This window comes from Heteronotia binoei, chromosome 6 (genome assembly GCF_032191835.1).
Source record: "Heteronotia binoei isolate CCM8104 ecotype False Entrance Well chromosome 6, APGP_CSIRO_Hbin_v1, whole genome shotgun sequence".
Lineage (NCBI taxonomy): Eukaryota > Metazoa > Chordata > Lepidosauria > Squamata > Gekkonidae > Heteronotia > Heteronotia binoei.
Window position 1 is genome coordinate 40611050 of NC_083228.1, and position 13260 is coordinate 40624309.

At 38.5% G+C, this 13260-nt stretch overlaps 1 protein-coding gene across 5 annotated transcripts in view; it reads left to right on the forward strand.

The window, feature by feature from the left end:
* IDE (insulin degrading enzyme) overlaps positions 1-13260 on the forward strand; it is a 102879-nt gene that overhangs the window by 76405 nt on the left and 13214 nt on the right. For 4 of the 5 annotated variants that reach the window (XM_060241345.1, XM_060241343.1, XM_060241346.1 and 1 more), the window contains exons 15-18: positions 4659-4803; positions 7094-7204; positions 8602-8722; positions 11281-11372. In XM_060241345.1, the coding sequence (XP_060097328.1) occupies positions 4659-4803; positions 7094-7204; positions 8602-8722; positions 11281-11372 (469 nt within the window). Of the gene's footprint in view, positions 1-4658; positions 4804-5217; positions 5363-7093; positions 7205-8601; positions 8723-11280; positions 11373-13260 lie in introns of all 5 variants that reach the window. The other variant, XM_060241344.1, reaches the window with a different exon arrangement.

Consider the following 13260-nt stretch of genomic DNA (forward strand, 5'->3'; position numbering starts at 1 on the left):
CTCCTAGACAGCATTCTTCATATTGGTATACAAGTTTGCTGTAAAAAGGCATGTGTATCAAATAAGAACAAGAAACACTTTCATTTGATTTTATTCTGTACTGCAATGTGTTCATTTTTGAAGGAATATATAGGAAAAAAATAAAAAGTTCTCAAACTATCTATATTAAAAAAAAATACAGATAATTTCACGGTTTACTGATTAGGCATATTTTAAAACTCAAAATTCTAGAAAGCAAAATCTCTTCCTTTTCTGGTCTCTGCTTATTGCTTTCAGTTTACATTGGTTCTCCTCTTGTGTTTGCAAAGCAATACTGGATAAAAGTGGACAAAGTCGTAGAGATTACTGGTGTATGGGGGAGCTGCTGTCACATAGATAAGTAGATAAATGGATCAAAGATAGCTGGGGAAACCCCATGCTTCCATGGTTGCTGGAAACAAGTGTATCTGGGAGCGTGTTCTTGATTCCCCATTACCTCTTGCTGGTATCTCCTTATCTTATTCTCCATGTATGGAATGTGATTGCAAAGAAGTGGCTTGATTTCTGTAAGAGATATATTTGAGCAATTTAGAATCAGTGGCCTGGGCAAGTCTGTGGACTCCTTTCCTTTGGAACACACACAACCAGTGAATGAGTCATCATAGAGCAGCAGCAGAGAGCTGCAAGGTCAGGGACAATGCTTTGTTTGTCCTAGGTAAATAGTTGGCTTATATGATTCTAGAAGATGAAGAACTCATATGAAAATGGATCCATTTCCAGACTCCATATGAAATATGTCTTCCACTGTAGATTTAAACACATGAAAACAGAAGAAGAGCTAAATGAAATTATATTGCAGCATTGTCTATTGGGCAGTAAAAATATGTTAAATCAGAAATCATACTGTGAACATCATACCGGTGGAGATCCTGCCTTATTTTTTAATGTTTCCAAAGAAGCTACAGAAATAGGTTTCTAACATTTGCACTGTCCAACACATGCTCAAAATAGTGCTTTCTGCCCCCTCCTTGAATGTCATAAGTGTACCTTTTGTTTGAGTTTTAAAAGTTTTATTAGTTTTCTAGAAATTGAGGGCAAGGGGTAAGAGGGGATAAGAAATTATAGTTACAAATTAATCTTAGTCTGCATCTAATATACTTTCTTAAAATACATAAATTGTCACACATTATTATCTCAGTTTGGTGTAGTGGTTAAGTGTGTGGACTCTTATCTGGGAGAACCGGGTTTGATTCCCCACTCCTCCACTTGCACCTGCTGGAATGGCCTTGGGTCTGGCAGAGGTTGTCCTTGAAAGGGCAGCTGCTGTGAGAGCCCTCTCCAGCCCCACCCACCTCACAGGGTGTCTGTTGTGGGGGAGGAAGGTAAAGGAGATTGTGAGCCGCTCTGAGACTCTTCGGAGTGGAGGGCGGGATATAAATCCAATATCTTCTTCTTCTTCAACTTTACATCATCAATATTTTGATATTTTTATATTGTAAGTCTTCTTATTAAAATACCTATTCAAATTGACATTTCCAACAAAGAGAATCTTATAGTACAGAATACAGGGGAAAGGAGATATAAGTTCACACCAAAGAATCTTAAGAGTCTTGAGTATCTAGCCAAATATAGAATTTCAACCAGTATTTTCTTGCTTCCTCCTTAGATTTCCCAGCCACCAGCTGGGATGGTGTACCTTTTGTTTACTGATGATAGAGGGATATTTGAGGAAAAGCCAGTATTTCCATTAACACTATGAGGAATAATTGCATGTTTTTAATAGAGGTTGGACCAGTGCTGTGCACACATTGCTCCTAATTTTAGCCTGGTTTGCCATTCTTGATTTTAATGGCATTAAGCAGTAGTGTTGAGACATGACTTGAGTCTTTGAGTTGTCTTACCTTTTTGAAAACCTGTACTACTTGGGATATTCCACAATGTGCAACAGCAAAACTTGGCTTGATATTTTTGGGCTCTTGAGTTTAGAAAATAAATAATGGCTTGGTAACAAAATAAAACTAACAGCTGCATAGTTTTCTGAGTCTGTGAAACTTGCAGCTGTGTTTAATGAAGTTTCATCTTGATGAGAGATCGTCTTGTTTAGACTAGCTCTAAGCGGCTTGCATTAATCCTAGAACATAGTGACTTGAACTCATTTTTATATTTTAATATGCTTTTCATATTTAGTGACTTTTACTCATTTTAAAATATTTATATCCACACTTTTCAATCTGAAAATTCACCAGATGACTAACAACTCAGCAGTACAATAGCTAGTAAGTGTGAAAAAATGACACAGATTGTATGAGAGGTACATTCACTATCTCTGCCAGAGTGTCTTGGGATAGTAAAATACCACCAAAAAAAAAGTATGGCTTTGATCCCACCTGCAGCTTCCACCAATGGGTGGATTTCTGTCTGCAAAAACAAAACACCTCTGTCAACCCAAAATGCCCCCACTCCCAGTGCTGCTGTGGAGGATTGAGGGATCCCCAGGAATAATGGGGGGGGGGATTATGAAAATTGCCTCTCCCTTGTACATGTGGTAATTTTAGTCAGGCTCCAACCCCGTGGGTGGCACAAGTCAGTGTAGTTCACAAACACCCAGAGATGGTTTCAAACCCTTAGGGTCTGTTTCAGGCATCTCTTATATAAATCACCAGCACTTTTAGTATTGGTGGCGGGGGGGGGGGGGGTTCTACCCCAAGGATATATCTGTCTGTATTGAAGTAAAAGTTCTCCAGTGAAGCCAGTTGTTTGTGCTGATCTTCAACTATAATATGTCTAGATCAGTTTTGTTTTGCAAAAACATACATGACAACTAGTTTGACCTTAATAAGCTACAATTAAGTGCTTTTCCACACCCAGCCAAAGTCAGAATTGGTAGTTTTATTGAGGAGTTGTTTCATGCCCCAGGTGTCCTGCTGTTTACAAAAGGGAAATTGTAAGTGGTTGGTGCCTATATTTGAGAGACTTTGTATTTTTAGGACACTGTCACCTTCCTGCACATTAGTAAATAAAGTTAAGTCACTTCTGTATGCATTCTACCAGAAATGTGACTTGGGGCTGATTTCTGTTCCAAAGTTTTCTTAAGTACATATTTATGTTTTAAAACACCATCACATATCTATTGGGTTAAATGTTAAAAAAAACCATTTGGCTTGGACACACATAAGCTTTTTCACAGTATCTCTGATTCTCCACATTTCCTGGTTAAAGGGGAAATGCTGTGAAGACCAATTACAAAGATGATCTGGTCCCATAACAAAAGGAAGACATTTTACAATAGAAGCACATCTTACATGGCATATTCATGTAGGTACATTTCACTTATTGTGAACAGATTAACTTCAAAAAGGTTAACTTGCTACAGCTCCAAGCCCAGGTAAGAGAAAGAAGAAGAGAAGTCCTATATAAGATAAAAACAGAATGCAAGCAACAGCCAAAGAGGCTCAACATCTAGCCATGAGAGGATGAGGCCAATGCCCAGTGTACCAGAGAGAGAGAGAGAGAGAAACCCTTTCTCCCCCAGATCCTCTTGCATACAGAATTACAATATCAAGGTAGCACCACAGAATAAATAATTTTAATAACCTTGAGCAATATAAAACCACTTAAAAGCTATAAAAACACAACCTTATGAGGGTCAATACAATCAGTGAAGTAAAATGGCATGAAATCCTAACAAAGGGTAATGGAGCTAGGTGCCAATAAAACAGCCAAGACCAAACAGTGGAAATAAACATGATCTTATCTGGTGCCGGAAACATAACTAAATGTAATGCCAAATCAATCTCTCCCCAGGGGGTGTTTCATGGTAGATGTGCCGCACAACCCAAAAGTCTGTGTCCCTAGCAGTCTCACCTATTTCATTTCAAAAGGGGCTCCCTGAACAAGGCTATGAAGATGATAGTGGAAGTCAAGCATATGTGGCAGAAGGTGGTACTTTTAAGTAACCTGGCCCTAGGCTTTTCAGAGCTTTAATTCAGCACTTTGAATTAGGCCTAGAAATGGATCAGCACCAGTGCAGCATCTTAAAACTGGCAAGATGTGATCCTTTTTACCTGTACCAGTCAGCGGGATTGCTTTTCTGTTTTATGCCTACTGAAGCTTCCAAATTAGATAGGCAGCCCCTCATTGCAGAACATTATGGTAATCTAACCAGGATGTGATCAATGATAAAATAAATCTAACCAAATCATGCAAGGAAGGGGCACATATGGTGGATCAACCAAAATTGTCTGAAGGTGCTACAGGTCCCAAAAGAGATCTGTGTTTCCAAGTGTAGTCCAGACTCTACTCAATCCATGCTGCAAAGATGTCCTTGTTTAGGCAACTACAACCGTGTCTGCCCTGACTTTTCAAACCTATTTTTTTAAAAATACATTTCGTAAGTATTCTCAAGCATTATCACCAAATTCAGAATCGAGTGGATTAAAAAAGTCTAAGCTATAGGTTTAATCAACAATATTTGTCTTTGTTTGTCCAGTGTTACTTAAACTTTTTTCTTCAGCTTTGTGTGTGTGCGTGCACATGTGTTGTTCACTGTCTTAATATATTTGTAACAGGAATCATCAAAATGGTGTATTTAATTGTATTCTTGAGAGCCAGCATTGGAGGACCTAACAGAATTGGAAAGAAATTACATCAGAGTTTTTATTTTCAACATTTTCTTCCAGCCCATTTGCTTACGTGGATCCCTTGCATTGTAACATGGCCCATTTGTATCTTGAGCTTCTCAAAGACTCCCTCAACGAGTATGCATATGCAGCAGAGCTAGCTGGCTTGAACTATGACCTCCAAAATACCACCTATGGGATGTATGTAAGTTGATGGAAGCATTTTTTTATGACTTTTCCCCACTGAGGGTCTAAATTTTTTTTTGGTTCCTCTCAAAAACCGTGATTTCTAACTGTACTTTCTCATAATTTGGATTTTAAATTAAATATTTTCCCCAGTCTTCAGCATTTCCACTCGCATTCAGCAAATTTTGTTCTTCATTTTGCATCATTCATCAAATTTGTTGCAAGATTTTCTTCATTTTAAAAAAATCTTGATCAGAATAAAACTTTCCTCAATTTGGCCAGATGACTTTCTAATGCAGAAAAAAATGCTTTCAGTATTTCATTCCCAAGAATATGAGGCTGCATATATATATACTCTTCAGTCATGTCTCTTCATCAGTTACTGTGTCGCTGCTTGAAGTACCAAAGCGTCCTCTTTTTTTCTTTTTGTTAGTCGCTACCTTTATGCTGACCCTCTCCATTGCAACATGACATACCTGTTAATCAGGTTATTGAAGGATGATTTAAAAGAGTATACATATGCAGCACGCCTCTCAGGTTTGGTCTATGCCATTGCATCAGGAATGAATGCAATTCTTGTAAGTAAGATGGGGAAAAATACAGGAAGAAGTGAGATGCTTTGAAAGTTAGCTGCAGCTTAGAAAATTATGGCTTCTTCCATTCTAAGCAAAATGGTTACTGCCTTGTGGTTCCTTGCATCCATATCAGAAGTGGGGGGAAAACATACTGTTTTATAACCATTCGTGGATGGTTTGGTTATGATTGGTATGTTTTTGTGACTATGTTGTGTGTTGAGACTGCATTTCTAATCTGCATTTTTCATTCATCTGCTAAGTAATCTTGAAAGGAAAACCACATTTATTTTAAAACATTTCTACCAGTCATTTAGATTCCTTCAGTGTACTAAAATCAGCATAATCCACTGGCATCTTAAATTAACACTTTGTTGAGGTGTGCAGTTTTGTAGTTCTAAATAATCAGATGAAGAATTAACCAAATGCTTCCAACTTTACATTACTATAAAAACATGGCATGTGAAAAAGAGATTATGATAGTTAGGAATTGTTCTTTCTATTTTGAAAAAGAAACATATAAATTATGTCCTCTAGTAGAGTAGATGACTCTTCTTTCTTAGGTGTAGTTGAGAGTTTTGATTAAGGCCCCAATAGACTTTTAGTAGAGCATGTCTTCATCTATGATGGTATGTGTGGTATAGGATGACTTGTGCTAAAATTGGCTGGAAATGAAGCAAAATCTTAATATTAAAAATCACATTTGCTTCTTTAAACACCTAGGTCAATGTCTTTTCTGATCTCTCTAATTATGAAGCATGAACACTTCTTTGTTGTTTGCCTGCATCAACAGTTAAAGTTACTGCAGAAACCTGTTCTGTTAATTTTCCAGTGATTTCAGCTTCATGCTGTTAAATGGAATTTTATACCAGTTAGTAAAATATTGTCCACACATTATAGAACATCATGGGATAAGCAAAATAATATAAGTACAGTAAATAATGTTGTATATCAGAATAATATAGAAAAGGTAAAGCACTTGTATAATAGAAGTGGTTATACTATGTATGATCTGTCCTGTTTTGCAGCAATTTTTGAACCTCTCACTGTGACATCTCAAATGACTTGATAATCCCCTACTTTTCTTAATAAGAATATGGTAGTCTCTTCTACATTTTAGCTGTTAAGAAACCTTGTCTGCCAGATCAGCTCTAATTGTTGTGGTTCTCCAGAATACCTCTGTGTTTTTCTTTAGTAACAAAAACAATCACCTCCCCTTTCCAGATCATTACACTGCATTTCTATTGGAAGCCCAGAAAACAGTAATAAGATTCTGCAGTTTCTTTCTGTTACATAACATTTCTATTAGCCAGCCTTTCTTCTTTTGCTTTGCAGTCTGGAAAAAAATTGTTTTCCACTGTGACTTCTGTCCTCTATGGCTGTCTTTTTCCTTGCCCTAGTAAACATTTAAATCCTACATATATATGCTTCCACACACCCCTGTCTCTTTGTCAGGATTTCTATTGAAAGAGAGACTGTTCCCCAGTGTTAAGAAATTGCTTTGAACTGCCTGGATGGAAAATCTTGTATTTAGCTGAAGGAGAGTTTCAAATTCCGCAATGTTAGAATCTAGCAGTCTTTAAGCAATACTGCTAAATTACATTATAGGATTTAAGATTAGCGTGAAGCATGCTAGTGGGTGTTTAGTGTTAACTGTGTTAGTGTGAGGGTTGTTATAAGATTAAAACAATTGTGTATGCAAAGTTTTAAAACAGCTTATGTATTCTTTCTGTATAGCTTTCTGTAAAAGGTTACAATGACAAACAACATATCTTGCTAAAGAAGATTATTGAAAAAATGGCCACCTTTGAGATTGATGAGAAAAGATTTGAAATTATCAAAGAAGAGGTAAGGAATCTGGGAGGGATGTGATGCTGATCCTTTGCAAATCAGAACTGTAGTCTTCTCACCTTTTCAAGATGAGAAAGACACTGTCACATGCAACATCCTATCCTTCGGGAAGTTAGGAACACAACATTTCTAATATATAATGAAAAGGGTGCTTAAAATGTATTTAGGACTGTAGGTATGATGACTACCAACTGTAGGCCCAACTTTATGTTGAAGTAGAATGCGGCAGTTTATTTCTTTTGATTCAGTTGGATACAAAATGGTTAGATCTAGGTGGGCAATAGAGGTATAGTAGAAGCTCAGCATGGCAGCTTCCCTACTGCACCCCAAAAACAGGGGTGAAGTTGAACTGGGTTGTGTCGAAGTCATGGCTGGGTGGTGGAAGGGCAAGCTGATCGCTAGCAGGATACAGCACAGAGGTGTCTTCTCAGATAGAACAGCAGTTGTTCAGCATGAAAATTAGGAGTGTGGCAGTTCTGAGACTGAAAGTTTGAGTGTCAGACTCTTCCAACAGTGCCCTTGTGCCCCCCCCCCCCTTGCTCATAAAGTATCTTTTGGGACCAGGCACAAGTTTATTTTCATCTCTTGCAGTCACATTTGTGAGTGTGTTATAGAAAGCAAAACCACTCATCTTTCATGCTGACATTTCTAAATTAGTTTTATTTCAGTCCCTTATTCCCATGCATAAAACGGTACACACACACAGAGCATGCAGTTTGTCTTCCCTTGACACACAGCTTCACAGATAAATGTTGCATATTTTTTTCACCGCTGGTTTAAACTAAAATTGTCTGTGTGAGAACTATACGTTTAAATATAGAATATTAACAAAGCAGTTGAGGGGGTCTTTTTGCTTGTTTTAAAAATTAACATCAAATCAGAGATGGAAATCTCAGTCTGATGTCTCTCTAGCCCAGGTGCTTACCAGTCCTCTCCTGATCCTGTAGTAGCAGCCGTGGAAAACCAATAACAAGTCCTGCCTCATGGTGGTTCTGACAACCTTCTCAGAGTCTTGGCAGGCACAGTAGGCACTGTGTTGGGAAACCCTGATTTATACCAATATAGATTTCGTGATGATTTTTGCATTGCCTTTGTTGCAAGCTTCGTCAGACTGAATGGTGGAGGCAGCACAGAAATTTAATTACTTGATCAAAGTTTAAAGCACTGTTATTTGTACACTTAGAACCTGGAGACTTTTAACGTATTTTAAACGAATAATTAAGTCTGAGAGACACAGTTGGCCAAGGTAACAAAATGTAGTTCCACTCCTGAAGATTGTTTAAAAAGTATTGTTATTGTTGTTGTTATTGTTGTTGTTATATTAAATCAAAGATAATTAAACAGTAAAAGTTTCATGCAACTGGTATACCACTGATTTGTTGTAATCTTGACAGTACATGCGATCACTTAACAACTTTCGAGCTGAACAGCCACACCAGCATGCCATGTATTACCTCCGACTACTGATGACAGAAGTTGCCTGGACCAAAAATGAATTAAAAGAAGCTTTAGAGGGTATGTGTTTGCCTGCTAACACTTTTCTCAATCCGATTCAATATTTTATGTTGTTCTAATATTATTTTATGTTCTAATGTTATTCAGAGTCATGGCTCCTTCTATAGAACTAGGTATCCCCTTATTATGTCTTTAATCTACTTGTTATATCTTCAATCTGTAGCAGTTAAGTAATATCAGAATGGAAGGGGCATATGATGTCATTTTCCCTAATCACTTCTCCCCTTGCCAAGCCTTCTAAACACAGCAGAATTACATAAGCCCTGCCAGAATGTATGCATTTCCAATAGTCTAATTCTGTCATGCGCCAGCTGAAGAGATATCTCCAGGTGGGCATCTATGTTGGTTTGAAACAGTAGAACAAATTTTTAGTCCAGTGGCACCTTTAAAACCAACAAAAGTTTATTCATGGTATGAGCTTTTGTGTGCAGGCATGCTGAGGAAGTGTGCCTGTGCATGAAAGCTCATACCTTGAGTAAACTTTTGTTGGCCTTAAAGGTGCCACTGGACTCAGAATTTGTTCTACAGCTGAGAGGATGACAGTGAAGCAGGAACAAGAATCTCCTAACTTGCCAAGCCATGTTACTGGGATTCAGACACCATATGGATTTGGACACTGGCCAACCAGTTGTTTTTGGGAAGGCTACAAGCAGGGCATGAAGGGGGCAGTTCTTTGTCTTCACCATCTGCTATTCAGGAGTGTGTCGTCCTTGAATATGGAAGTTAATAACAGCTATTTGCTGTTGATAGTTCTATCCTCTCTGAATTTCTCTGGTTCCTTTCCTTTAAGCCAACTCACTATGTTTTTATGAATGTCTATACAAGAGACCATCATTGCATCAAAATGTTCCCCTTCTTCCAAAGAGAGCATTCTAGCACCCCTCCTCCCCAAAGGGTATCTACACCATAAGAATGCCACCACTTCAGAATTTACTTCTACTGCTCTGGGAGTCAAGGCTAAAATGGCTCTTGGTGGTGATGAAAGCAGAATAAATATTCTGCATGAGTTTCTAAATTTAAAGTTTTTCTGTTTAAAAAAATGATGTTCTTGATAACACAACTGAAAAATCATGTGGAATATGCTATTTTGGAAAAAGTGGAGCTGGTTCTGTGCAAAATGTTTACAAGGTTGTACAGTGTGTAGTCTCCATTCCTGCTATACCTAAGTTCTCTGCAGCATTTAGATACAAGAATGAAATTGCCTTAATGCAGCAGCGCTTCAGTGAAAACTAAATTTTAACCAGATTGGTGGTAATTTCTCCGACTCCTTAAGCCCACTTAATACAACTTTATAAAACAGATACATAAATTCGAATGGAAAAAATGTATAGAGTGTTTGTAAAATTGTGTAACATATGCTTTTCATTAAAAATGGTGAGATGTTAAAAATTGGAGGAGTGGCTGGGTGGAGAAAGGAGAAAGCTAAAAAGGAAAAGGATTTTCAGTAAAAGAAGGCTCTTTTCCCTGCTTCCCCTCCACCTGTTGTGAGTTGCCCCTTCTGCTACTGATGGGCACACTTGACGTGTAAGAGGGTAAAAAGCCATTCCCTGCATTAATCAGTCCCTTTCTTGCTTCATCCTTCTACCTACTCCTGTGATCTCCTGACTTCTGTATGCCTCCCTCCAGGTGTGGGGCTGGAAGCATGGAACTTGGATTGGGATCAGAGGTCATTGTCCACTGGCAGAGGACCTTTCAGCCAACAGAACAAAGGAAGGAAACCTTTCCTAGGTTCCCTCCTCCTCCCACAGTTAGCTGCTTGTGTTGTTTCTCAGGATTCCCCCAGGAGCAGCGTTTCAAGGCGCTTGGTGGGCTGCAGGGAGGGAGGAGGAATGCTGAGTTTGGTTTGTAGAGTTCCAGTAATGGTACTTGGGATCAAGCCCCACATCTATAGTTACCTTTGGTTGCCCTAATCCATTTTAGATGCATTCAGAACAGTATTTACATGTGACTAGTTGTGCCAGGGTAAGAAAGCACATTGATATATTTATATTACATTTGAATTGACATTCATTGAAAATAATGCAGCACAGATAAAAGGCATCTGCACATGTTTGCATTAAAAGTTAAATTGAGTTCAGAACTACCACCACTTCTTTTATCAAACTTTTATTCAGGGCAAGGGAATGCAGTTAAAGATAATTAAGGTAACTTCAGAAGAACTATAAGCCATATATTCTTTGTGCATTTAAAAGCTTAAGCGTTATCTTTTCAGTCAGCACCTGAATGAGTGTTGATATTTTTGAGGGTGAATCTGTGTTGAGCTTGATTGCAGCACAGAGTAGGGTCTCCTCCTCCTCCCATGTTGGAATCTGGGTCAAATGACATGTGAATTCTAAGCAAGGCAAAATGTGCAGTGAGCACAGCAATTTAGATCTGGAAACTTTCCCAAACATGAATATTTCCGAAGGAGAGAAAGATCCCCACTGCCTTTTGTTGATGATTGTAATTTTCTTCTAAGAAATGTGTTATATTCTTAGGTATAATTGCCGTTTTTTTCCCCCTGAAAGAAAAAAAAAACCCATGCAATTGATTTCTAAATGTCTAAATATCTATTGTAGATGTCACTCTTCCCCGCCTCAAGGCCTTTATATCTCAGCTGTTGTCACGGTTACACATTGAAGCACTTCTCCATGGCAATATAACAAAACAGGTTGGTTTGATATATTTTTCAGCTAAGGCTGATTTATATTGATAACTGTATTTAAAATCAAGGGCGCACAGCTCTCTCTTTAACAATAACGATTTTATTATTTTAAAATCCAGGTAGTTTTTCATTAGCTGAATTGTCAGTGAATTTTTCAGAATGTTTTGAGGGGTTTTTTGCATTGGAATATTATTATTTCTATCTTGGAATGTATGTACCATATAATGTCAGAACCATGTACAAGCAATCACATCTAATCTGAAGTAAAGTCAGCAGAAGATGCATGTATCAATAAGGTCTCTCATTCCTTAGATATATATGCTTGGGCAAAATGGACACTCAGCTATTTCTGTGTTTCATTTTAAACATCCTTACTTTTCACGCCCCAGAATCATTTGGCTTGCGATAATTCCCTTGGAGGCAGTTTTATGCCGCATAATATTTTATGCACAGTGTTGCAATGGCAAAACAAGTCTGTAAAAATAACTGTGTGCCAGAGTGCTCGTTTACGTTCACAAGCTAATGGTATATGACTTGAACAGAGAGGAAGAACTGAGAATAGCTGGCAGTGAAGTACGTGTCCAAAATTAAAATGGCAGTGTATGAGCTGGGAATAATAGACTTTGACTTTCTTTTTATAGCATAAGAAGATTTGGTGGTAATAGGCATGCGACAGCTTTGTGTGAGATTTGAATATTAACTTGGCCAGGCTATTTTAATGCAGCAAAGATAACTGTAATCTTGATGCTATGACAGAAGTAGCCTGCTTCCATACCCAACTTGTGAAATTAGGTTAGCTCTATGTATTTGCTGAAATCTTTAGTGAGCACACTTGGATGGAGGAGCTGGTGGAGGTGCTCCGCATATAAGCAGAAAAAGCCAGCAGCTGTGAACACAAAAAATATCTCCAGGTTCTGTAAGCATCAGGCATGTCCATATCTGAATTTCTGCATATGGGGCAACTTTTGCTTAGGGAACAACAGTGAATAAAAACATGCAACCATTTTTTTTTCTGAGTATCCAACAGTACTTACAGTTCTCTGTATGATGGCTTAATAAGTGATGAATCCCTTCAAAAGTAGCTTAAGTGAAGGGCAACCTTAAAGGCAGGCTTCTGAGAGTTTAAGGACTGGTGAAACTGCTGGGGCTTCCCCACACTTAACCAGCACAAAGTGTCTATTTGTTTGTTTAGATTTTTGTGTCTGCAGTTTTTATCCTACCAGTTCTCCAAAGAGAGTGGGGTGGTATGCATGACCCCTCTCTCCTTTTTATCTTGCAATAACCCTGTTATGTGGGCTGTGCTGAGAGACAGTCTCTTAAGAAGCTTCATGGCACATGATTAGGGCCGCAGGTTCAGATACCCTCTGCACCATGAAACTTCTTAGGAGACTGTCTTGCAGCATTGCCCACTTAACAGGGCTGTTGCAAGATAAAAAGGAAAGGGAGAGACTGGAAATTAAGATGTCTCTGCAGAAATGGTGAATGGTGTTTACTGTACTGAGGTTGTGAACACATTTTTACTGCAGGTACCACTATGCTGTAATACCCTAGTAACATGAAGCAACTGAGTCTTCACTGCTTGAAGGTTCAGGAAGACTAAAGGCATTAGGCCTTGTAGAGTATAGTGGTGGGGGGCACAATTCTGGTAGGTTTTCAGAGACCTATCTAGAAGTGACTGGGAATGGTTTAGAGCCCTTCTGCTATAATACAATTGGTGCAGGTGGGGAAGGAGGGACTTGAAAAAATTCTAAGAAATGAAGAGGAAAGGGGCTTGAAAGACCTTTAGTCCCAAGTAGGAGATGGAGGTTATAGAAATGAAATGACACCTGGATTCTTTGCACAAGAACTTGTGACAGAATTCTCCCCCCCCCCCCCGCCCCCGGGTCACCCTGCT